Source organism: Motacilla alba, chromosome 1 (genome assembly GCF_015832195.1).
Source record: "Motacilla alba alba isolate MOTALB_02 chromosome 1, Motacilla_alba_V1.0_pri, whole genome shotgun sequence".
NCBI classification, from domain to species: domain Eukaryota; kingdom Metazoa; phylum Chordata; class Aves; order Passeriformes; family Motacillidae; genus Motacilla; species Motacilla alba.
Window position 1 is genome coordinate 106,127,204 of NC_052016.1, and position 25,674 is coordinate 106,152,877.

The 25,674-nt window shown below is 42.1% G+C and overlaps 1 protein-coding gene and 1 long non-coding RNA gene across 5 annotated transcripts in view; one reads left to right on the forward strand and one right to left on the reverse strand.

The window, feature by feature from the left end:
- On the reverse strand, positions 1–14,626 carry LOC119701126. The gene is made up of 3 exons (XR_005257012.1): positions 12,002–14,626; positions 7,139–7,230; positions 1–6,476 (listed from the first exon to the last, which is right to left on the reverse strand). It is a non-coding gene; the product is annotated as an uncharacterized LOC119701126 (long non-coding RNA).
- The window catches only part of LOC119701111, a 19,370-nt gene continuing 5,718 nt past the window's right edge, over positions 12,023–25,674 (forward strand). The window contains exons 1-3 of one of the 4 annotated variants that reach the window (XM_038137214.1): positions 12,023–12,136; positions 12,530–12,671; positions 22,901–23,256. In XM_038137214.1, coding sequence (XP_037993142.1) covers positions 12,117–12,136; positions 12,530–12,671; positions 22,901–23,256 — 518 coding nt within the window. In that variant the 5' untranslated portion in view covers positions 12,023–12,116. Of the gene's footprint in view, positions 12,137–12,529; positions 12,672–22,900; positions 23,764–25,674 lie in introns of those variants that run through there. The other 3 variants (XM_038137196.1, XM_038137205.1, XR_005257004.1) reach the window with 3 other exon arrangements.

Here is a 25,674-nt window from a genome sequence, read left to right on the forward strand (position 1 = left end):
TACACTGTATTCCTGTTTCTGACTCCTCTAATAGGACCTTTACTGTGCGCTTGAGCTGTGGTGAGTGGAGATTAGGAAGGGATAGGAGAGAGAAAGAAGGAGTTTTTTGGATAAAGAACTTTTATTGATATACACCACAGCCATACACCACAGCACACAAAATCAAAATATTGGTTAAATTCCTTTTGGACTCACTGATTTAACTTTCCAAACATAAATGGAACCCTAACTCTTTGCTTAGATTTTTATACTAACTGGGTAGGAGGAAGGGACTCCAGTCTAAAGACCTGCAGCTTAACAAGAGGCATGTGGGTAGGAACATAATATTTGCACTTTGATAAGGCATAATAACTTACTGCAGTTTGAATTCACAGCATTTTAAAGTAAATCTAGCTAGGCTGTGTTCGCTAGCAATACGCCCACACAACAAATACTATGGTAAGTGGCAATGAGATAAAATCTGGAAAGGCAGCTGTGAAGCAAAAAAATGTATCTGTAGGGATAGGTAGCACATAAGTCATATGAACAGTTTTGAATCATCTTATCGCTGGAGACATATCTTGGATGGCTGTACTTTGTCCTGCAATACCAGTGAGACAAACAGCATATGTAGAAAAGTTGTGAGCTAGTGTCTACTAAGGAGATAATAAGAGATGGCCAAAGAAACTGAGGAGAATTTGGTGGAATAAAAAAAATGTTAGAACACAGCTTGTGATCTTTACCAATGTATTTGCTCCATTGAAAAGCTGTATTTGAACAGAGAAATGCTGTTTGTCTTGTGTACCTAAATTCCTAAGCAGAACAGAACAAACTGTTATTTTCACAGCACAGTAATTTCAGAAGTAATAGGTCACGGTCTCCAACATTTATCAGATCTTAGCCCTTCCCTTCTATCAGTTTTCTCTTATTCTCTTTCACCTTGTTTTGTTTGTTTTGTTTTAGGAAATGTGAATTTTGTTCCACGACTAAAACAAAACCATTCTTAGGTGATATTTACCTGTCTGTACCTGACAGACCCTTTCTGATCAAAGTTATACTAACATTCCTCTGTAGTAACTGTTCAGTTTGCAAGAAAAGTGTATTTCTCTACGGACTAACAATATCATTTAACCAGAAGAAATCCTGACCTTCTCCGGTTTATATGCTGTGAAAAATCTTTATGAAACTGCATGGAAGATGGAAATCATACACTGAATGGGTTTTTGGCAGCATGTGGCATACAGGTTTCCCAGGGCTACTCCATCCATCCATCCATCCATCCATCCATCCATCCATCCATCCATCCATCCATCCATCCATCCATCCATCCATCCATCCACCTTTTCCTGACCTGGATGGACAAGCTGTCATGAGCAAGACCTCCAGCAAAATTGCTAGCCCCTGCCAGGGGTTTGGTAGTTATGGATTTTTGCACAGCAGGGGGACTTTCCATGCTGAAACTGAAGCAGTGTTTTATCCCTTCTTGGAGTGACTCTGGGTGGATCCCAGCTAGTTGGAGAGGCACGGCTGTGTGGCACAACAACCACCACCATGTCCCATGGCTAAGCCCAGGTGCAGAACACCCCACCTCCCTTCTGCTGTGCTGTACCCATCATAATGTCACCAGAATGTCCCTGAGTGCTTGGGACAGCGTGAGTGATATTTATACTGCAGGTGTAGATAACATGCTGCAATGGTATCAAGTGCTTTAAAGGCACTGTATCTAAGGGGAAAAAGCATGGAGATTATAACATATACTGCTTTGCATGGACAAATAAAAGCAGACAAAGTAGGCTTTTGATCTCATTTATACCTTCCATGCAAACTTATTTGATGAACTAGAATTTTTTAAATAAATAGTCTAAAGGTGGGTAAGAAATCAAGACGGAAACTCATTTCAGGTGAAGATTTGAAGAAGACAGCATGACACTTGGTGTATCTTGAGAGCAGAGCCAGAATTAGTTTTTTACCTAGAAGGCTGAAAGGAGCTCAGAAATTTGCCTTCAAAATTTTTGGCATGTTAGCTGTATCTATTCTAAGTTTGAAGGAGAAACTTTAATGTAAGAATTTTGAGTCTAAGAACCAGGGCTTGACTGGGAAAGTGCAACTACATTGTAGGGTTAAACTCTCATTCACCTCATTTAGCCTTTATACCTTTCTAGTAATGGAAAAAGGAGAGAAAGAGAAATTTAAACAACACTAAAGTTCAGAGAGTAAATTTTAGAAATGGCACAAGAACATGATGAGGAAAATTATTAGAGAGTTTCTGTGATGAGAAAAGTCCAGTGAGGAGCTAGGAGGAAAGGACAGAGATGGTGAAATGTGCAAACAGTCCAACTGCACCTACTAGGCCTCAGAGAGCAAAATTCCTTCAAAGAGGAAAGGTAGTATCTTGGCTTATCTCAGTCTCTTTTTAAAATTGAGTATGGGTTATTGTACAGCTCCTGGCATAGACTGAAAGAAGTTAAAAATTAATGATTTATGGGAAGTGTGGTGCTTATGGCAGAGAGTGCAGCCATAAGTCAGCCCTGCTTCTGTACCAAAGGACCAAGCTTCCCCAGTTGGATTTGTCCTAGCACTGGCTCAGAGCAGCAGGACGGTCTGGGAAGCCCTACAAGTCTCGCCCCACACAGACAGATGCATTCCACCTCCAGCAGAAGCAGCACATAGAGAGGCAGGGACACTGTACAGCTGAATGGTGGTGCTTTGATTTAGTGCTTCTCTTGCAACTTCTGCCATCGGGGCTCCTGTGATTGCTTAGCTGTGATTGAAGCTCTGTGAGGTGATTTGCCTGGGTGATTGAGAGCACAGGCGACATCGGTGCTTCCCCAAGGTGAATGTTACCAGGTAAATGGCTTCCAAAAGTGGCATGGGCTTGTTGAAAGCTGGCTTAGATACTACTGCAGATCTTGTACTGCAGTCTGCAGTCAACCCCATCACTTAATGCTGAATCCATCCATAAAATGTTTCCAAATACTTCCCAGCTGGTCAGTGTATAAGAGGCATTGTCCCCAAAACAAATATATCAACATGCCTGCACAGCTGCTTGACAAAGGGGCTGCTCTGAGGTTTTCTGCTAGCTCAGGTGGTTTTCTTAAGGGGATTACCTCCAATGTCTGCAGAAAAGGATACGTCAGCCCTTTCTACAAAAGATATAGAAAAGTCTCAATCAAAACTACTGGAAACCCATTTGTCAAAGTAGAATTTGAAATGTTACAGGTTCACCATTTTCTTCTCCATGTATGTAAAATGGGTATGATATAACTTTTAGAAAACCTGAGAGTGGGAATTGCACATATATAATTAAAAGAAAGGAAAAAAGAAAAAAATGAAAAAAAAAGAAAGAAAAACAACAGAGTAAATGCTTCTTGGCAAAGACCAGGAGAAGAATGTAGCTGCCAAAAGAAGAAGCTGCCTTTGATTAACCTTTACATGCAGTGTGCACTCGTGATTCTTTTCATTTGGGTTTCATTGCAGCAAATGCATAAGAAGTCCCTGATTAATGTGATTGCTTTAAAATATTTTATTTCTAACAGCCTCCAAATATAAATCTGCATATTCAGGACATCTGAATGCTGGTTGTCTTCCTGTCCTTCCCATAAGTACCTCACAGAGGCTGTTTTCTGTAGCATGGGGAGCAGTGTGTTCTGGTCTGCAGATGAGGTAGCACTGCCTCTCCTCCCTCCAGCAGCTTTGCTTTGGCAGCCACATCTCTGACATGCCCACTCACAGTAACAAGTGAGCTTGTACAAGAATGCAAGTGTGAGACCTGTGTGATGGGATTTACAGTACCTGGCTGTCAATGTGATTGCCAATGTCAGTGGGAGAGGGAGAGGGAGAGGAGAGAGAAGAGACCACCACTCTTTTCTTGTATCTCCTTCACGCCATCATCATCATCATCATCATCATCACCACCACCATCTTTCCCAGACCATTAATCTCCTGCTCCACTCAGAACTCCACTAAGAACGTGTGCTTCCTGAGCCAGGTGCTTGTGGCTCTGGAGCAAGTCTGGCAGTGGGAGCAGGATCTGGCAGGATGCCCTGCCTGCAACAAGCCCTGGCCCAGCACGGGGTCAGGCTCTCTGTTGCACCCACTCCAGAGTCTAGTTGCATACACAGGGTAGTATCTGGGGACTCATCATTTTAAAGCAGCTGCTTTACTAGTCATCTCAGCTTCTCTGATCAATATGGAGAGACTAAAGGAGGGGCCTGAGGTGGGAGGGGTGACTCTTCCTCTGGAGCTGTCTGCATATCTACTATTAAATGACCTTAGACAATCAACTCTGACTAGATATCCAGCTTCTAGATAACTAGAGCTGCATAATAGAAATACCTCTCTAGGGCATAAAGATGAATGGAGGAAAAAGTAAGTCAGAATGGTGGATCATAGATCATTTGCTCCTTAAGAACTCAAGGTCTATGAGCTCTTTCCACCAAGGATTTTGGAGTATTTCATTATTTTTTTCTCAATAGACAGATATTATTGCACCCTTCTCCTATAGGTGTCTGAATAAAGTACATAATTTCCTCATATTATCATCTAATGGAGCTACTCCTGTGCTTAATAGGTGGAGGCTTGTATTTTGGAGCTAGAGGTTTTGTAGACAAGTCCCACAAACCATTCATTGTATGTGTCATTGCACAAATTCTGAACAAAGTTTCTCAGCATGTGATGAGCTCACAGTAGACCTGTCTCCATCTGGGCAAACAGGGCTGTGAGAATGCTAAAAGTGCTGAGTGGAGTGCTGGAGCCCAGACTCTGGCTAGAGCAGTGAGAGTTTTTTTGGAGCACAAATGACAAGGCAATTCAGGATTTATGTTACAGAAAGGGCTGTGGTTGCATCTGGTTCCTGCAATGAAATGCTGACCATTCTCAGAAAATCTGTAACTAGCTGTATTAAGCCTGGAAGATTGAACTGGAAGATTTGTCTGGCTGACTGCTAACTAATAATACAGAGAATTTGTATTCCAATCTTTGATAACTGATTAGGCTTAGATGGTAACCTGTTCAAGCAGGTTAGCAGCAAGGCTATTCTAGGCATGCTCAGCATTGCACCTCTAGGAGTGGAGGAATTTAAACGAGTTAGTATAAGGAAAAAATTCCCAAATACTCAGAGCCAGTGGTTTGGTTTTTGGTTTGTTTGTTTTGGTTTTCTTTTCCATTTTAATTTTGGATGTAGGTCCCTATGTTGTCCCTAAATCCTTGATTTATTTCTTCAGAAGTGGTCATTGGCCAGTAAAGCCTTTTGTCCTGACAGTTGCATTAAAAATTGTATTTAATATGTATCAGAATTGGGATCTGAAACTCACTTGTATGAGTTTCTCCTCTTAGCTGGGAGCAGCTGAATTGAGATGTAGCATGTCTCCAACCAGAGTATTTCCCAGCAAGATGAAATAATCATGACATTGAGCCAGAACTGAGAATGAGACCGGGTCCTGATGTCCTACTTTTGTCTGCCAAGCAGAATCCTTTCCTTTTACAGCTCCTGTTAGGCTGGTGGCCTACTATAAAAAAAAAGGCCCTTTTTATTTTATGGTAGCTGTTGTCATAGACAAGGAAGAACTACTGATTGAGGCCCAAAGCTACAGTGCTAGACTCTAGCACAGGTATGCATCATACAACCAGCTGCATTATTTATCAGGAGAATGTTTCTGGGAAGTGCAACTGTTAGTGGTATGGTGGACAGAAAAGTAATTTTATCAAAAGATATAGTGTTACAGAGAGCAATGCATGCTGGGACTAAGAAAAAACCAGAGTGTAAATGCAAAGGGCAGTATATACATTTTGGAGGATGGAAAGGCAAGAACAGGACCATTATCAAGAGGAGATGCTGTCTTTTCAGAACAGATAGCCAGTATGAAAGACCTTGATGGCTCCATCTGAGACTGAAGCACTGATACAAGACTTTTAGTGTGCTGTCTCTTGAGACCTCTCTTTGAGCACTTACATTTTCTTTGCATCATCATGCCTGAGATGCATTAGGATTTATTGAATGTGCAGGATGTTGGCACACTGTGATGACAGTGGCCAGCAGAGCAGATCATTAATGGCTGGTGGTGGATCTCCAAAACAAGGGATAGCAAAGTGGCAGAGAACTGGGCATTACTGCCCTGGAACTAAATGATATACAAGAAGGAAGATGTTATTCTGATGAGTATGATGTGAAATGAGAACAGATGAAAAGTTTGTCAGCTCTGATCACACCAGTTATTTCTTCCTTGTTTTCAGAGGGCAATACCAGCATATTGAATTGTGTGGTTACATGCAAACAGTAAGCATGCTCTGCAGGTTGTGTCAGTAGAGCCCATGAGAAGTCAGATCTCCACAGCGAATATCTCTATGTGTTCTTGTATTCCTCAAGAGTGGAATGATCCCCATCAATTGCTGCAGGCAGGCTTGTGGGCAGGGATCTGGAGGCAATGGGGAGATTAGCTCGCTGACATCTCCTCACCTTGACAAAAGAATTTAGCCTGGAACAACTTCTTGGGTGTAATCTTGGGTGTTTAAAAAGAGAAAAGACAGATGCTTTATTTGTGTCAAGAAATTTTGTATTTAAACTTTGCTTCCAAGTGAAATGTGCCCTCGAGGAATCTCTCTAGTGATGTCAGATGTTAACATGCCTTGCTTCTACAGAGGTGGTGAAAAAGGAGTAGAAAAATCCAAAGCAATTGGGAGTCTTCCCCCTCACACCACTGTAATTACTGCACAGAGAGCATTACGTGTTTGTCTATTCTCCCTAAAGCACTGCTTCATGGCACTCTTCACATGAGCAGTGAATTTCCATAAGTGAGTGGTGACCTACATTCAAGGCAGAAGCCTTGCTGCTTGCTTTCGGGAGTGTGCCCTGGCTGCCTTCCAGATCAAGCCTGAGATTCTCAGCATTTCATTTCCTGGCTCATCCCTGTCGGGTTTTCTGGGGACTGGATTCTCTGCAGAACATCTGCACAAAAAGGTCACTGCAAAAAGAAGGGTTGGAACGAATTTTTGTGGTAGCCTTAAACATTACTCTGACAGAAATTATAAAAATATAGCCTATGATGAACACAAATCAATAGGCAGTTAAGAAAGCAGCAGTCTGTAAAAATCTGGGCTTGTAAAAATTAAGGCTGTGATTCAGTCATAAAGTATTTTTTTTCAAAATTTGTCAAAGTCTTACCATTTAATGAGTTCCTGAATTAAAAGTTGAGGCTTTGCCATTGATGCTTTGTCCTGCTGTGTACCTTATCACTGATGGGAGAAGTTACCAGCCTGTAAAGTGGTGTAAAAGTATTAACATAGTATTAGCATAACAAAAGTGCCATCACAAATCTTTTGTGTGGACAAGACTGTGTAAACTGAGTGCATGATTAATTTTTTTAGTGTATTACACAGCAAACTGGCTGTGAACTTCCTAATTCTGGTTTGAATTTATTGTGCAAATAAAGTGGTTGTTTGAAGTGCTGCAGGGAGCTGTGGTAGGAGCATATGAATCACTGACATCTTTCAAAGGAAAGATCTGCTCCAAGTGTGGCTGTCCCAGTGGTGAGGTGACATGGAGACCAGACAGACCAAAACCAAAGCAGAAATTAAATAAGTTGAATCTGCTTAGAGATTTCAAACATTTCTAGAGAAATTTAGACCAGCTGTTCCTTTGGATTCACACAGTACAACTAGACAAATACTTCAGAATAAGCAGCACTGGCCTCACTAACATTCTCTATAGCTATGAGGGTAATTGAATATTAGGATGTGTTGCTTGGGCTCCAGAAGAGACTTTCCTCTTCCAAGTTATGTCTCACTAATGTGAAAATGTGCAAGGGCTAAGGGAGCACATTCCTGTCTCCTCCAGCCTATCACACTACATAACCACACAGAGAAAGGCGAACAAATAAAAAGATCAAATCAAACTATCCACAGGGAAAATCTCTCCCTACTTACAGCCCAAATACTGAAAATTCTGAAAATCTTGAAAATTTGGCAAACTAAGGGAAACTTTTCTTGGCTAGTGAAAAAATAGGAAAAATATGGGAATGAGTCATTAGGGTCAGGGATAGTTCAGACTTCAGATCAACTGGAGTTTGTTTCGGGCAACTGACTTTTTTCTGTGACACACACAGAGGAAAGGCTGACAAGGCAGAATGAAAATAACAAGTGACTGTGACTCCACAAGGCTCCTCTTTCCCAGTAAGCTGGCTAATTGCTGGGAGGCGACTTACTGTGTGGAAGGGCTATGCTCTGGTTTTTTTCAGTTTCTTAACTTCAGCCAACTGCAGTAACCATACCTGAAGCTGCTTCAGCATAAAAATAGATCAGGAGTGATAACAGCAGTGATGGAAAGCTTTGAGATTCTGCATGTTTTGGCCCCAGGCTATTTATCTTAGCCAGGAGGGATTTCCCACCTTCCTTTGCAGCAACTTCACTCTCCAGAGTGCCTCATTCAGTATGGCTCTGCCTGACCAAGGGCAGTAGAGCAGGGCTGTTTCTGGCAGAGCTGGCACAGCAGTGTCCTTAGCTGCAGTCATGAGAGAGACCCCTGCTCCAGGCTTGGGCCAGGGAATGGTACAGGGCCTGAGTGCTTCATGGCTGAGAAATGCTGACCCAGCGTGACCAGGGCTGGTGTTCAGTGTCCCTTCAAAACACCCCCTCTTTCACTTCCATTTCTGCTTTTGTGCCTGCAATGCACCACTGTGTCTCACTTATTTCTCTGTCTTGCACTGTCTGCTTCTCATTTTCTTTCTTCTCCCTCAACTCTGTTCTTCCCTTGTTCTCTCTTCTCATTCTTGTTAAGTGTGTGTTTCCTCTCTGGCCTTCTTCAAAAATTTCTGCTCCTACCCTCCATGATCCTCACCCTTCTGGAACACTGAACAATGTTAGGAGCTCGACCACCACAGCAAACCTGATGGATGAACTTAATCCTGTATATTTCTCTGGTTGCTGTGCTACAGAAAAGGCTGTTTTGTGCATGAAGATCTAAGGCTTGCCAACCGTGCTTCACCTGGAGGAATATAGCAGCCCAACCTACACCATACTAACACTGGCTTCTAGGTCCAATACTAACACAAGCTGCTAGGCCCAACGCTGAACCAGGATTTTAATTTGCAATACAAACAAAACTGCAGAACTGCATTGTTCAGTGTAAAATTCAGTCTTCTCATTTTTCATGAAAAAGCATGGGAAACTGAAAAACAACACTCTGCCACCAGGCACAGCATGAAGCAAGATAAATGAATAATACTGCTTTCTTTACCTACTTGCCTGGGGGAATCACCTAAAGCAAATTTGGATGCCAAAAATGTTTGCAAGGATAAAAATATCAAGCAATTTTCAGTTAAAAAAAAAAAAGATGACAATACTCCTAAACTTTACTATTTCCTCAGTGCTTAAAAGTGAGTCTGCTGGGGTTCCATCTCTCCTCCTGGTAATGTGAGAGTAAAAGCTTTTCTGAAAAAGATCAACATATAGTTATGTCCTCTCTCACCATCCAAGAAATGTTTCTCCTTCTAAAGCAAAAGAGCATCTTTTACTGATTGCTGTAAATTCAGAAGTCATACATTGGTGTCAGCAATCCACACCTTGCCATAATTAAACTTTCTGTTTCCTTCCTATCCAACCTGCTGGACTGAAACACAACTGTAACATTGGCACCCTTTTTATCACATTTGTAAAAACTGCAAAAATATCCACTTAACTGAGAGCAGGCATTATATATAGTTAATAAATATAGACCACACTAAGACATCAAAAGAAAACTCATCTGGGAATGTTCCTTATAATAACTCTTCCTTAAATCTATTTTGGCTTTTTAAAGAAAAAGAGAAAAATCTAATTGCCACCTTGATTTCTTTTAGGTTGTGGTTCTTTTTAATCAAACCCAAAACCCCAGTCAGAGTGAAGGAATATGAGATAGAGCAATTCTTCTCAAACTGAGGAGTGTAGAATAAATTTCAGATGGATGAGGGAAAAATACATCTCACCTTTGTTTTCATTCTTTCTTCCCTGGTCTTTGGGGCCCCTTTCCCCTTTAATAGCCATAGGATGAAGTGCCAGAAAGAGGACACGAGGAAAGCTCAGGTTTAGATTTTGTGTAGTACCTCCCCTGAGAGATGGCATGGCAAGCTGAGAGAGGGGTCACAAAAGATGTATCTGCCTACAACTGCTGAAGCAGCCCCACGGGGACTTGCCCAGGGGAGGAGGCAGCTGAGGGGCTCAGGTGAGAGTGCAGAGAGCTCCTGCCAGCAGCAGGGATACATGGCACATGAGCCAGGGCACCAGGCTGAGCCAGAGTCAGCCTCCCTCTGAAAAAGCTGGTGATGGAAGGAGTTTAAAATGTTATCTTTAATCCAGACCTGATTGTTACTTAGGAACATTGCAAGTTTTTATCCCATTAGTTAATCAGTTCAAATGGATTGTACAACCTGAAGGAAACAAAGAGGTAGGTGTGGGCAAGACTGCATGGTGCAAATCCATATTACTTCTGAAATGCAGATTCTCTCTTCCTCCTTTTCTCCCCTCCCCTTTGCCAGCACTCTGACTGCAGGGTGCAAAGAGCACTCCCTTGTTTGGTATGGTGAACATTTCACTTGTTCCATCCTGTGGGGAGGCAAGGCACCCAGATGCAGGGATACCACAATTTTCAGCAGTGTCACGTGTGCGCCAAGTCAGCTGGCCTGCAGCACTCTGCCCATGTAAAAATTGACAATCTTATTCTGAACAGTCTCTCCTCTTGCATCCACAGGGGGTGTATTACAGACAGAATTAGCATGTATTGCTTTTTGTATCCTCAATAATTCAGTAACTACTCAGTTTGTTTAAGGAGATTGAAGTTCTAAGCTTGTTCAAAAAACCAAAAGGAACAGTATCTTTTCTGCCACTTTCTTGCCTACTCCTTTGTGCACCTCAGTAACCTGGCTTAAACACTGTGATAATGATTTAATTGCCAACACACTACCTGGCAGTGATGCTTTCAAAAACCACATCCTTCTTGGGTTTCCTGGATCTATGTCTCAGTAGCCTAAGTCATGGCCTCAGAAAAAGAATGGGAAGGTTGTTTCTTTCTTTTATAAAAGACTTATTATGTTAGGAGCTGGACAATTCTCAAGGACTCAAGTGGTCAAGGATATGTGAGAGCAGCAGTGCAGGGTCTTGCCACTAACACTGCTTGGATCCTGCTTCACAGACAGAGCTGCAATTTTGTGTGTGTCTGACTGATGTGTACATCTGACATGCAAAGCCAGGATTTGTGCATGCACATTCGCATTGCATGAGAAAATGTAAAATTTGCTGAGACATGAGATTTCTACCACATGCAACGATTGAATTTCTGCACTATGATAAAACTAGGCTTACATATGACTTTTCTTAGTGCTTTGCAGACTAGAAAGATTAAACAATATGGTTCGGAAGATTTCAGAGCAAGAAATTTGGTGCCTAAGGATTTAAGAATCACTATTGTACACAAAAAGCTGACAAATGTGTGTGGGTGGGAAGGAAGGTCAGCCAGCTCCTTATGCAAAATCATGATCAATAAGAGCAGAGTGATGGCTGGGGTGCAAGAAAGGGGTTATGCTGCAAAGAACTGGGATAAGTGAGACAGCAATAGCTGTAGTCATTATAAATCAGTTCAGATATTAATCATCACTGTATACCACAAGAAAGAGGCTGTTTATCTCTTGTTTCTCCCTCCTAAACTGTCACCAGCTGCCCTACCCTTCTGCTTCAGGGGCACAACCCCTGCAGCCTCTTCTTCCTTTATCAGATTTCACCATGGACTGTCTTTTCCTGGCATACCATTTTGTCTACATCCCACTACTTGCACCCTAGTGTCACAAGCATGTGCTGCACATCTTCTCTACCACAACATCACCTGGTCTATGCCAGGCCTACCAGATCCCCCACGCCTCCCCTCAGATTTTGAGTGTATTCACTACAGTGTCCACTGCTCTCTAGTAGCAGGATCTACTGCAGCTCTTTGAATGCAGCTTTAACAACATCCTTTGCTGTGTTGCTTACAAAAATCTGAACTACAATAAGGAAGTGATACCTTCAGCTTGCTGTGTTGCCTCCTTTGCTCTCTTACTTGATCATCCATGTCCATCCTCTTCACAGCTGCCTAATGGGACCAAGAAGGACCTTTAGAAAACCCTCTGGTTGGAGCCATGCATAGCAGAAACCACAGGTGAAGTTGCTGGGCATTACATCCATTGAACCTCTAAAAAGCAGAAATATAAAATCCAGTATCAAGAAACTTTTGGGCTGGTCTGTCTTGATTGGTCTGTTGAAATAAGCAGGGTCTCAGCTCTTCTGGCTCTTCACAGTTGACTCAGAACTTGTTGCCACAGTGCTCAGGTCCCATATGCACCAGTAAAAATGTGAAGTGTCTAAGTATGACCAATGTTGCAGGTTAGCATTTATTCAGCAGTCAGTGAATAGACTCTTTAGATTTCTCTTGTGATAATTAAATAATGAGAGGTTAGAGACTGGGAAAGCATTCAGGGGAAAGAGTTTGGACTCTTGGCCCAGATTGCTTGTTTCCTTCCCAGTCTGTAAAGTTGTTTTCTTCCTTTCACAGAAACAGTTTCTGTTCTGTGTCATGCAGCTACAGATCTTCCTGGGGTGTGACATGTGCATGTTCAAAACCTCCTGGTGACAGTAAGCAGAAAATAAGCTCAAGAAAGCCTGTTCCTGTCAGCCAGCTGGACATCATCATGCAGGTACTGTGGGGGTAGAGCCTGGTGCATTTTCCATGGTGAGTTTTTGCTCTCCTGCTTACAAAGTATTTGCAAAACCTCCTCTGCTGGAAGCGGAGTGTCGTGTTTGCAAATGAGAAATCCTCCTCTTCCCTTTTCTCATCTGTTATCAGTGATCTCTGGTGTGAACAAAGCAAAAGAAACCCCAGAGAATAAAAAGCACTGAAAATGCTGCTTTAGGCCACAGAAGCATTTTGCAGTTCCTGATTGTCAAGTTCACAGCCAGGACTCAATCTGTATTTGCGGCCAGCCCTCATCACTTCCTCAGCAGCTCTCCAGTCACTTGTGGGCATACGGTGGGGCGTGCAGGGGACAAGCCCACACTGTGTAGAGCTCTGCAGAGGTGCTCAGGAGGCACCAGGAGCAGGCTGGTTGGTTAGCACCTACATGCTCCTTCACTGGAGATCCTGAGTGGACTTTCCCAGGGGTTTAGATAAGGGAGGGGCTGGGGACTAAGGTGGTAGGAGGAGAAGGAGGTGCTGAGAACAGGAGACAGAGCAGACAGCTGCCCTCAAAAGACAGATGCAGTGATGCCAGTGACTGGAGGATGTCTTATCTACTGTTTCAGGAACTGACTGTGATTTCAACAGCAGTTTTGACCAAGGTTGATCAGTTACTTCCAGCACATCCCTGGCTTTTGGCTCTGCAGCTAACTCAGCTAAAGTCTGTATAGAGCAGATACACCACAAAGACACAGTGGCACAGAGCAGACAATGCCATAAAGAGGGTACAACATGTGCTGGAATGGGAAACCACAGTTCCTTCTCCTTGTGTTTAGGTACATTGGCTCAGTGTAACGCAGTTAATACATGGAACTGCATAGAGCTGGTGCACTTGGACCCTTGTATCCCTGCAAAATGCTTGTCTGGATGACCACTGTGCTGTGGTTGGGAGACCCAGAGGGGCAAGATCACAGGATAAACAATGTTTAGGGTTGTCCAAATAATACAAGGCAACATGGAAACTAAGTTGCTAGACCACCTCCCATTATCTTAGTCCAGCCTTTAAGGAAAGCAGTAATACTCCTGCAAGAAGCTATGTCAGATATAGTTCTCTACTGGAACTAGAGATGGCTGCTGACCTACAATGACCTTATTTACAATCCTTTTCAAAGAATTTCTTTCTGGATCTTCTTGTCAGCCATTTAAATGCCCACTCCCTGCGTTGATTTAGTGAGGTGTTCAGCCAATCCTCCTGAGAATAAAGCAGTCTTAACAGCGTTTTGCATTCAAGCCAGTATCCCTTCTTCTACCATCATCACCCTAGGATTACTTCACAGCCAGCAAAAGACAAAAGCCTGTGACAAAAGTGATGACAGCAGTTTCCCAGGCTAACATGTCCCAGGGGCTCCTCAGCTGGGCACCAGCTTTCCTGTGCAGTGGGGAGTAAAGGGGCTTGCTCCCATGTGGTAGCCCAGAGCCTGGGGCATCCCAGAGGATGTTTATGTTGCCAAAACATGGAGTGGAGATGGGGGTTTAGTGACTACAGTGCTGGGAGGGCAGTGGTCTTGGCTGACTGCTCTCTTCAGGAGCAATTAGTCAGCACCACCAAGTGTGTGCGCCCAACCCTGCACACACTGCCAAGGACCCATTCCAGAAGGGATGAAATGTATCTGACAACACCAGTGCAGCTGTGAGTCTGCTACACTTCTGTGTGGAGAGCCCTCTTGCCAAGTACCACTAGGAGAGTAATTTACTTGCTGCTGCTATGTCAAAAAACATCATCTGTGCTGTAGTCCCTGAAATTCATCCTCAACACTTTCCTTTTGCTTTGCTCTCAGATAATATTTTCCCAGTGCAAGAGGTCTTGCTTCATTCCCTCTATTCCACAGAAATGAAACATAAACAAAAGCACGATGTAAACATATGGGTCTCCTGTGTAAAGCTCCATTAACCAGTGCTCCTGCAGGGCTGGATGAATCACCCTGAGCAGGGACATTTCTAAGCACACACCGAATGTGCTTTAGAGCAAAATAGGAAATACCTGTGCTTCAGTCTTATAACAGTCGTGCTTGAATCAAAGCAGATGATTTGTAGCGAGGGTCAGGTTCACAAGAAAGGGCGAGGTTGCTAGAAAATCAAAATGATAAAGCTTCCTGTTTTTAGAGATAGATTTCAACAATGATTATTGCTGCTTCAGAGAAGGAAATGAATGCCTGCTGGCTGAAAAGTACCTCGCTATATCTCCTGGCATTTGTGTGCCAAAAAGTCACAAACAACAAGTGAATTGTGCTGGAACTGAATGGAGGCTTCCTTTTGGAGTTTTCATCTACAGTAAAATTACTACACACTTGCAAAATTAAGGCTGCTCTGGTTTTTGCTGTTATGCAAACTTTAGGCTTTCTCCTAGGCAACGCAGAGTGCCCTTAAGAACTAGAAGTGCTCCATGTCATATGACTTTCTTTTCCTTATATACACAATGATTAAAACAAAAGACAGCTGTAGATTTCAGGAAAAAGCCACCATGCAATAAATCTTTTGTGCAGCACCATAATAACACTCCTCTTCAGACAGACACAATTGAGCATAAGAGCTGTCTACATTTGGTACTACTTACCATAAGAAGGTATCCTTTTATTTCCAAATATAAGGGAAAGTTGGCTGCACATCACAGAGCTGCAGATCATGATACATACAGGAAGGGAAATCTCATTTTTTCTTCTTAAGTGACACTTCACCAAAGGCATTACGTGCTTTCTGTGTCATAGAAGTATATAATCATGGAATGCTTTGGGCTAAAAAGGACCATAAAGATAATTTAATTGTAACCCCCATCCCTTCCAGGAGCAGAGATATTGCTCACTAGACCAAGCTGCTTAAAGCTCCATCCTACCTGGCCTGGAACATTTACTGAAATAAGTACCAACTGATTATTTTTCACCAATGTCATCACATGCTTTTGTAAAACAGGTGACAGATTTCATGTTTGCTGTGAATTGTGTTAAGTCAGTCAACCAGAAGGGTCTGAATCACCTCTTTGTCACAAAGGCTCACCTTGTCAGAGATGAGAGAAGCGAGACAGGAAGAGGCAAAGCACTTAGTGTCTCCCTGGTTATGTATCCCAGGAACCATTGTACTTTACTCCAGATGGGAAGGCACAAAAGCAAGCTTGAATACCATCAGCTCCTCTTCTCCCAGAATGTGATGAACATATGGTTTGATGCAGCACCTGGGGAGCACTGGAGATGGGGCCTTTCCCACAGCCAGGCTGTTGTGTAAAGTCCAGACTTGTCCTTCCTGAGGACTTAATCTGTACTTGTGTTTCATTTTTGAGGGGTAGTTACAAAACTGAGTGGACAGCTGTCTCTGGAGTAAAGTTTGGTTTCATTCAGTCTGTGCTGGTTTTGACCAGATCAAGGTAACTATTCATAATGAATTAGAACAAGTATAATAAAACAGTTTTGTTTCAAAATGAGACACCTACCATGGGACATGCTCTTCCACCAGAAGCTGTAGAAGTATTTCTTCAGTCAGTGTCTCCCTCTATGAAGAGCATTTCCCGTTTGTATCTTCAAGACTCAGGGTCAATGGAACACCCAAAGCAGCAAGTGTCCCCCCAGCTGCAGCAGAGCACACACCCTCACAGGGCCACAGCATCACAGAAACAGATTCACAAGACAAGCTGATGAGCTGCTGCCAAATGACGAGGCATGGATAAACACATTGAGGCAGCAGCATGCAGATTTGCATTGCAATGCTTTGATACACACTCTAAAATGATCAGATGCAAAGGGGATCCTGTCTGGATGCATTAGCTCCTCAACAAAACAGGGTCTGCTTTTGTTTTGAATCACTCTGAACAACACAGTAGCACAGAATTCATGTAGGTAAAAAACACTGAGTCAGCGTGCTTGGTTTAATAATTTCTCAGACTCTGCAGGTAAGCTCCATTAATATCTCTGCGGATTTTGAGAGAGATAAGATTTTATGTTCCAGGTGTTGTAGAGGATTTAGTGATCCTCTTGATTTCAACAGTGATACAGAAGGTGGTACGAACAGTTCTTTGCTGAGTCCCTCCTACTCGTCTCTGTTTTTGGAGGTTGAATATAAGTTCAGTGTCACCTTGAATCTATATTTTAAGGGTATTTCTTGTACAAGTAAGTAGGTAATTTGATACGAAGAAGGTACAAAGAAAGTAATTTGTAGAGATTTGATGTTTAGAAACAAGTACTTATGAAATGATGTGTGAATTCAGGATCGTGGTTCATCTTCTGGGGTCAGTTCTGAAGTTCAAATTTGGATCCAGGTGCACTTTTCAGACCATTTGCTAGGTTTGGCACATGAGGAATATGATAATTGATAAAACATTTAAAAAGACATAACAAGAAATCCCAAAAGGTCCTTTTCAGGTTTATTTGCTTTTTGAAAAATGTCTTTAGGTTGGGAGAACTCAGATTGGCCTGTGAAAAGTTTCTCTGCATTTAGAACCTATTCTAAATAAAAGCTTGTGAAGGGAAGAAAAAGTATGGCTAGAATATTTGCTGCTATTGGAGAAATTCTGGGATTATGAAGTGGGCCATTTCAAGGCAATGTGTTTTATGCTGGAAAAGGATGTGTAGCCTGATGTGCAAGGTCTGTTGGAACTATTAAGGTGGTTTAAAGCAACCTTTGCCTGTTCAAATCCCACAAGGAATTCAGCAACTATTTATGAGCATGCTTGTAGTGCTAAGTAAAGTGAAGCAGGGAGGACATACAACACTGCATCCTCCTCACTTGCCCTGTCCCATTGCTAAGTCACCTCCAAAGCCTGATTTGGGCCATTCCAACAAAAGAAATTTCTTCTGCAGTGGAACGTGAGACTTGGCTTGGTGGTGAGAGACAAGCCCCTGGACTTCCTTTATGCAGTCATAAAGCCACAGGATCTCAACCAACTTGCAAAACTCATCCAGTCCTATGTAACCTAAGCATATTTAAACAAAGAAACAAACAAACAAAAAAATTTAGAATACTTACAACTATCAGTAAAACTGTAGTTTCATCATACTGGTCTCTTTAGCTGAATACCATCCAGCTGGTCCATGGTGCAGAGAACTGGTAGAAATAGGTAGAAACACCAGATTACTTTGGAGAAGATGACCTCCATAAGGATGGGATGCCCTTGATATATTCTCTCCAACCTCAACTATTTTGTAATTTAAATTTCTGTGAAAATCTGTTTGTCCCAGAAAACTTTATACTTTGTGGTCTATGCTTGTCCATGCTATTCTAATTCTGCCCTGAAATTTCTGATTCACAGCTGGAATAGCATGAACATAGAACCAAAAGAATGAGGTAAACACCTTGCTGGGAAACATGTCTTATTCAACAGAAGTGCCATTTTTTGCCCAGACTATGTCCAAATCACACCTGACTTCTGGTATTGTTCGTCACAGGATCATGTTCAACAATCAAATGGGAGCTGTAACTTTTCCTGGCAAAGTCAGTCAAGGCCTCAAAACAAAACATCCAGCCTGCTTATTCTTATAAAATATCTTTGCTTTTCAGCTATGAGCAAGTAAACTGGATTTTGTGCTATGCTCAGCAGCGAATTTAACTAAAAGTGACAGTCTTCCCATTGCTGCCTCTTTCTGGCCACTGGACATCAAGAACCTTTAGCTGTGTTCTGGGGAGGTGGACTGGGGGCTGGTATTTTCAAAACACAAGATTGTTTCCTCTAAACTTGTGGCCATGAATAGACATGTGCACACACCAAAGACACCAAAGCCTCACCAAAGACACCAAAGACACCCAAATGACACCAAAAGACATTCATATAATCATCAATCTGCCTGAGTTTTTAATAGACTATGACCCTTGCTTTTAGAAAAAGAAAAGAAGCCCTTCTGCAGGCCAAGCACATATCTAAATAAACCTGAAACTCAATAAGTTTAGGTTTGGAGCAGAGCACATTTGAATCATGGAATCCTTTGAGACAAGGTGAAGTGATATTACATTTCTTTATAGTCTTATTTAATACAACTGAAGGGAAACATTTTTATGCTGCAATATAAAAACTTCAGAAAAAAAAATCAACAAAGGGCTAAAGTGTGCATTGCATTCTGGGGCTAAAAGCTGCTTAAACTCTGGGATTTCCTTCTCCTGGGATTTCCTAAAGTTCTTGAACTGTGATAATGCCAATGTGTTTCTGATCATGTGTATGAGCTTGCTAAGACTGTGTTTCCGTGAGCTAATGCTTTGAAGCCACCAGCAAAATTTGTAGTTATTGTCTGGTTGTGATCTGGATGCTGGATATCTGGAATTAGGCAGGACCAAATAACTCCCAGGTGACCCAACACAAGTGTGAAGAATGTCAGGAGAGAATATTACACTGGGATTTTTAAATACTTATACTGAAGGCAGTTGCACACCAATGGTATAAATCATATGTAGCACCGTCTAGCTGGAATAAGCCTATTTTGCACACTCTGAGTTGCGAGAAGAATGGCTGGCCATTAACATTCACTACATCCCTTCTTTTTGTACTCTGAGTTATTTTGTAATGAGCTTCTTATATAATTTTACACATAAAAGTTGTTTCGTGGGTTTGTTGGTCAGTATGGCTTACACGTAAATGATCTTTTAAAAAAAGCTACTTTCCTCCCCTGCACAGGCTGGCTATTTAAGCTCACTGTTGCCCCTTTCAGTAATTGTTAGTTCAGGGTATTAACCATTTTATAGGAAGAACATGGAGAGATTTTTCAGTCATTATGAAGAGTGTGTTATGGGCACGATGTAGCCCAAACTCAACAGCAGGGATGGCCACAGCTTCAGCTAGGTAGAAAATAACCTAGACCTCTAATAAATTGAGTGAAATGACCACCTAGGCAGCCCAAGCTATTTTTGGTCCAAGCAACAAAGGAACAAATAATTCCCCCCCTAAAAACACCACCCCAAACAAACAAAAAGCAAAAGAAGGAAAAAGGCGTCTGAGGAGGTCTTGACCAGGACTCCTGATGGACTCTTCTTGTGTGGGCAAAAATATACCTGGAAAACCAGATATGTTTAAAAGCAAGGCCAAAACGAAGAGAAGGCCCTTGCAAAGGGCAGCCTGAAATCCCAGAAGGGAACTGCTTTCATTTGTGACAGATGACAAGCTAAGTTTAGAATTAGGAAGTTCACTTGAGAAGCAAGTAAGTAAATGACTCCTCCAAGTCATTAGCTAATTTGGATTAGGAGAGAAATACTTTAAACTCCTGTCTTAGACACCAGCTGCAAGCCCCTACTAGGAGAAATTCAGCAAATTTTCTTGTTCCAAGAAGCAGTGCCACTGCACAAATCACAGTCTTTGGACTATGACTTAGGCATAGGTTGCTAATTTGACATATGGCAAACAGAACATAATTTATGATCTTAAAGTGCCCAGCAATTGATTCTCCAATCTAGATCCAAAATTCCAGCAAATCCTGAAGTTACTAGAGCTGTAAAATTATTTACCTCACAAATAGTAGTGGCAGTGGAAATTAATTTTCAAGTAAGGACAATTTGGGGTTTCTCCTTAGTTTTGGTTTTGTTATCGGTATTGGTCTTTCAAAAAATACTTCCTGTGCCAATTATTTTGCAGCAAAAGCAAAACTCCCAGGCACTGACCAGACTCTGAACTGAAGAGTAGTTTGATTTCTCTTCTGCTTTTTAGTGGCCACTGGGATTGCTTTTACTTTTCAAGAGGCAATGTTGAGCAACTGTTGCAGGGTATTCATTCATTCCCAGCAAGCAACCTGCTTTTAAAATTCAAGCAAACATGAGTCTCCCCCAGTGTCTGTGAATTCCAGACGTCCAGCTGGGTGCTGCTGATAATGAAAAGGAACTGACAGCTATGTCCCAGCTGTCCCAACACAGAGTTAATTTCTCTGTTTCATAAAGAGAAAACCAGCCCCAAGTCTTGCCTGCATCCCAAAGTGGAGAGGGTTGATTGGACATTAGAAATGGGATCTGGCATACGTGAAAGTAGAATAATAATAAGTGGTAAAGTAAGAGAACGTTTACTTTTAAGAGTGAAAAAAAGCAATAAGCTTTTCAATGTTGAGTGAAGTATGATGCAATCCATCAATTTCACATGCAATATATTTCTTTCCACTTGCATCCCTGCCTGCTGTACTCTTCTGAACTAAAATACCAACAGTGGGGCTGGATGCTCCACAGGGTGTGATGAGAGGATGATTCCTGTGGACACAGAGTGATCCCTCTCCAGCAGCAGCAGGCTCCAGCAGCAATGTGTATCCTTGAGTGTCACTCTGGGCATGCACAAATGTGGCTCTTTGTTCCATCAGCTGCTCTGCATGTGACAGGGGGCTGTTTCAGAAACAGGAGTTCCTTGTTTATGCTGCCCTGAGGATGAATGAATATAGACTTACTTAGTAAGATATCCTCACATTGAAAGTCCAGCTTTTCAGCCATGAGGAGTTAAAATTGACATGGCCTTTCCAAAAGAGTTAGCAATTTTGGGGTTGTGTCCTTCGTCCCTCCCTCCAGTTTTAGAGAGTAGTACAGGCCAGCCCTGATGTCCCTCAGTGCTGCTCATTTACCTCTGCATGGAAACAGCAGTGGTTTGGTGTGGTGTGTGGTGCTGCCTGCTTTCTTCCTTGCCAAATCATTGCTGCTCTTAAGGTACACAGGGCAAACCTGCAAATCATAACATTCCTGCATCAGCTGTTTCTATGAGTTAAAGAGCTTACTGCTGGGGCTGCAGCATCCCTCAAGGATATTTGCAGCCTCAGTTTGCCATGCTGAATAATTTTTCTATATCAAATAAGTCCTAATTTTGAAACTTCTAAGAAGATCCTTGTTTGCATTTTCTCTTGGTAGCTGTGACCCCAGCAGAGACATTTTTGAATGGCCTGATTGCTTCTGCTTCCTAATAATTATTTAGTAATTACCTGTTGCTGATAAATAATTGCTAATAATTAGCACAGTGTAACTAGGAGAACACTTCCTCCCTGTAAGCATGTAAGATATCTATAGTAACCATGGAATAACATCTAGTGTATAGAAACTTTTTGAATGAAAAATTAATGCAAGTTAGGGGTGGTTTTAAATGATCTGCACATGGCTTTTTAAAAAGCAACTCAGCATATCTGCAATAAGGAAAAAAGTTTTAGACCAAATCCTGAAATTTTCCATGTCCAATTTGGTAATTTTTTTTTTCCTTGACAAATGACATGGTTTCCAGTAGTCTCTACTGCTTTAATGTTATTCTACTTTGATACCTGCCATTAGCATGTCCCGATGAACTAAAGCAAATCAATCCAGTGGCACAGTATGTTCTGGAGGAACAGGTGACACTGTGTGAGATTTCCACAGGAAAAAAACACACCACTGACAGGCATAGAGAAATCTGGGGAAAACTGGCCAGGAGCCAGGGAATATGGTTATACGGCCAGCTCTCCTTCCTACAGAGGCTGCATCATAACCCAGGATTAGTCAATGTGAGCTGCTCCTGCAAGGTGTGTAATGCAGTCTTGTCTCTTGTCTGCTGGAGCACAGAGGAAGAAAGGAGGGCCAGCAGGCATTTAGAGCAGGAGATCCACCCTCTGGGCATCAGTTTAGCCCATGTACACACTTTCCTGCACAAAAACACTTTGCAATTCTGCCTCACCATTGCAGACACCTGGTTCCTGTGGGGCAGAGGGAGGAAGTCGGATTCGTTGACTGAGCCTCAAAAACATGGTTAATTTTGTAGCATTTTGTCTTTACAACCCAATGGTGCCCATTGATATCAGAGCACTGCATTCCTTTCTGTTTTACACACACTTCCATTGGATGCAAGAAAACATCTCTGTGTTCCAGGCCTGTGCTTTTTTCCTCCTCCCCATAATCATTTCAAGCACCTTACAATCTGTGGTACAGAAGTACATCTCCTAAGGTGCAGGATGCAGCACTCTGAACATGAGCAGGCTGCCCAGGGAAGGGGTTGAGTCACCACAGGTGGAGGTATTTAAAAGATGTAGATGTGTTTAGGGACATGGTTTAGTGATGGACTTGGCAATGTGAGCTTCACAGTTGGACTCAATGATCTTAAAGGTCTATAATGATCTTAAATGGTCCTATGACCCTATTGATTCTATGTTGTGCATAGAACATGCACACAAAGGTGCTGCCACTGCTGATATAGTCCTTTCAGATCTTTAAGCCTAAATTAAGACTGAAGCTTTCATGTCTTTTGGTGATTTATTAACCATAATCTCATTTATCTTATTTTTCTTTCCATTGCCTTGGCAGTGCACCAGAGCTCATGCATTGATATCAACATGCACCGAGGAGCATATTTATGCCACAGAACATTTCCCAGGCAGCAGTGGCATAGTGGCTGGAGGAGCACAGATGAATGAAAAAAGCTACCCTACAGTACAAAGATCTGAGCCTACCATCACACTAATGTCTACTTTCACTGAAGACATCCTACAATACATCAAGAGCAGGTGCAGACACAATGTGAGTGAGGAGGAAAAGAAACAAAGCATCACTATCCTGAGTTTGGCTCTCTGGTGCCAGCCAGGACCAGTGTGGAGATATTTGGGCATAGGTTACCAAAACATTTCACCAGAAGACAGAGTGGAGCATTACTGGGGTCTCAGGTTAGTGGGATGTGATGAAAGCTGTGGGGTTGGCAGGACTGACCACAAGAAAGACTTAGAGGAGGATCTCTTTCCACACAACTTGCTGTCTCCTATTTCCCATCAGCATATTGTGCCTTTGAACTAAAATACAATATACATTGGAATTTCAAAATGGGAAGAGCAGTAGGAACCTACAAGGATCCTACCTCACCCCTTCTAACAATTCCAACTCTGATACATTAGTATTGAAAGTAACCCATGGGAGGAAAGGAAAATTGCAATGATAGGTGATGCTAATTATCTCCCTGAGGATGCTTTACACAAGTAGGGTCAAGGTCATATTGGAAAAATAGTTCTTACATATAGCCTCTGTTGAAACACCAAGGTTAATAACCTTAGAGAGTATTTATTGTATCCCTTAAGCTGATAAAATAGACACAAACCCATACAATGTTCACATAAAACTTCTGTGCAAATATGGCCTCCTATTCAGAATGGTATTTAGAATATGATTATTTATTTAGACAAATATTTACAGTGCTAGTGAATTCTGCAAAGATCCTGTTGAACTAAAATCTACTTGTAGATTTGTTAATGAATAGCAAAATAAAAGTGGTTTTAGGCACGGCCTCAATTAATGAGCTGTCTTATTTCCGGTACTCAAATATCATATTGCTACATTCACCAAATGCATTGAGAGGGTAATAAAAGTGATTAATGAGTGATAGCAAGTGACTTATTAGAAGGAACTAAATATATCAGTCTTGCTGACTCTGAGGGACCACCTGCAAATATTAATATAGGAAACTGTGAGTTCTTAAATCTGACGTACTGCTGAACAAAGGTTGTACCCACCAAACAGCATCATTGAGGTTGACAAGGTGTCTTCTGGGACACCACACTGGTACAAATGAATGATGATAATGGTGCCAGACTTCAGTAGAGATAAAGGAGTTGTTAACCTGGTGCCAGTTCAGGGATAAGGTCGTAGAGAGGGGAAAAACCCCAGAAGTTTAATGGCAGAAAAAGTATTCTAAGGGTACCATCTATGAAGACGCCCCCAGGTGAATGAACATTCCTGTCCTTGGGGTAAATAAAACAACTGGAAGGTTGTTGTCTGAACTGGACTGTCACTGCAAGAAGATGGTGAAAACTGCCAAATATTTGTTGATATCCTCTAGTTCTAACATGTTTACGATTCCACAACCTTGCTGTGATATATAACAGTCAAGGCTGCTTCATACAGGCAAGCAGAACCTCAGCTTCAAAATTATGCAAAAGTTCTTAGAAGACACTGTACATTTTTTGTGGCTCATCTCTGTGGTTCCTCACTCTTCCCTGGACTATAGAGAGCCTGCAAAATGAAGGCTGAATTCAAACCTTCAAAAAATATCTATGTCACTATCTAGCAAGTGCAACAAGGAGCTTCTGAATAGAAGCTGTAAAATTTCTTTGTCAAGAATTTAAGCTGCAATATTAATGCAGAGAAATGTAGGCATGCCTGGAGATGGAAGGGTGAAGAAGAAAGAACTCATCCATTCTCTCTTACATTCTTCACTCTGAATTTTACATTTCCATGGGTTCAGGTTTTCTAGATGCATAGAAGTCTCCTCCCACGTTCTTGCAAGTCATATTATTGCCTATCCCAGAGCTACAGGCTGTGATGTCTCCTTCCTTCCTGTTCATTTTCAGCTGAAACAGGAAAGCAGGCAGAAGTATGTGGCTGGCACTCAGAGGAGCAAAGGAAAACACTTTTATATTGTGGCCACAGCTTTTAATTAAAGCTCCAGCAGGATCTTTCTGCTCAGGGACTGAGATTACCTCGTACAAAACTGAGAGGGTGGGACGTGGGGAATATTGAATCCTAAAACACACAAAACTGTATTCATGAAATCAATTTGGGCTACTGGGAGGCCAGGGAGCTTTATGGAAATGAGGCGACCAGTAAAGCAATGTCTAAAGACTCTAGGAACAATGGGCTCCACTTTCACAATCCTGTCTGGGAGGCAAAAACGAAGCGCAGGGCCTCGGTGCCTGTGGCTCCTGTATCTCCCTTGTGCTAGCACAGCAGCTGGCCCTGCACAACAGGAGATCTCTGACCCAGAGAGGCAATTTCTGCATGACTGAGCATGTACACTGCTGCTGGGGCTCTGGCAGTGGTTTTGGTGGAGGTTTTTTTTGATTGTTTGGGGTGGGGTTTTTTGGGTTTTTTGGGTTTTGTGGTGCCACCACCCCGAATGGCTTTTGACTGCCAGGCTGAATAATTTCTGCCCCACGCCCCTTCCTCCCCCATTTCTCCTTTTACAATCTTACATTGTTGTGGACAGTTACCAGGGTTTGCCTTGTCATTGTTTCATCAAATGTAATGTTAACACATATTTTGTTCTCTGCAGTTTTCTACCCATGCCATTAACTATTCATTCTACTTCTTGGGTT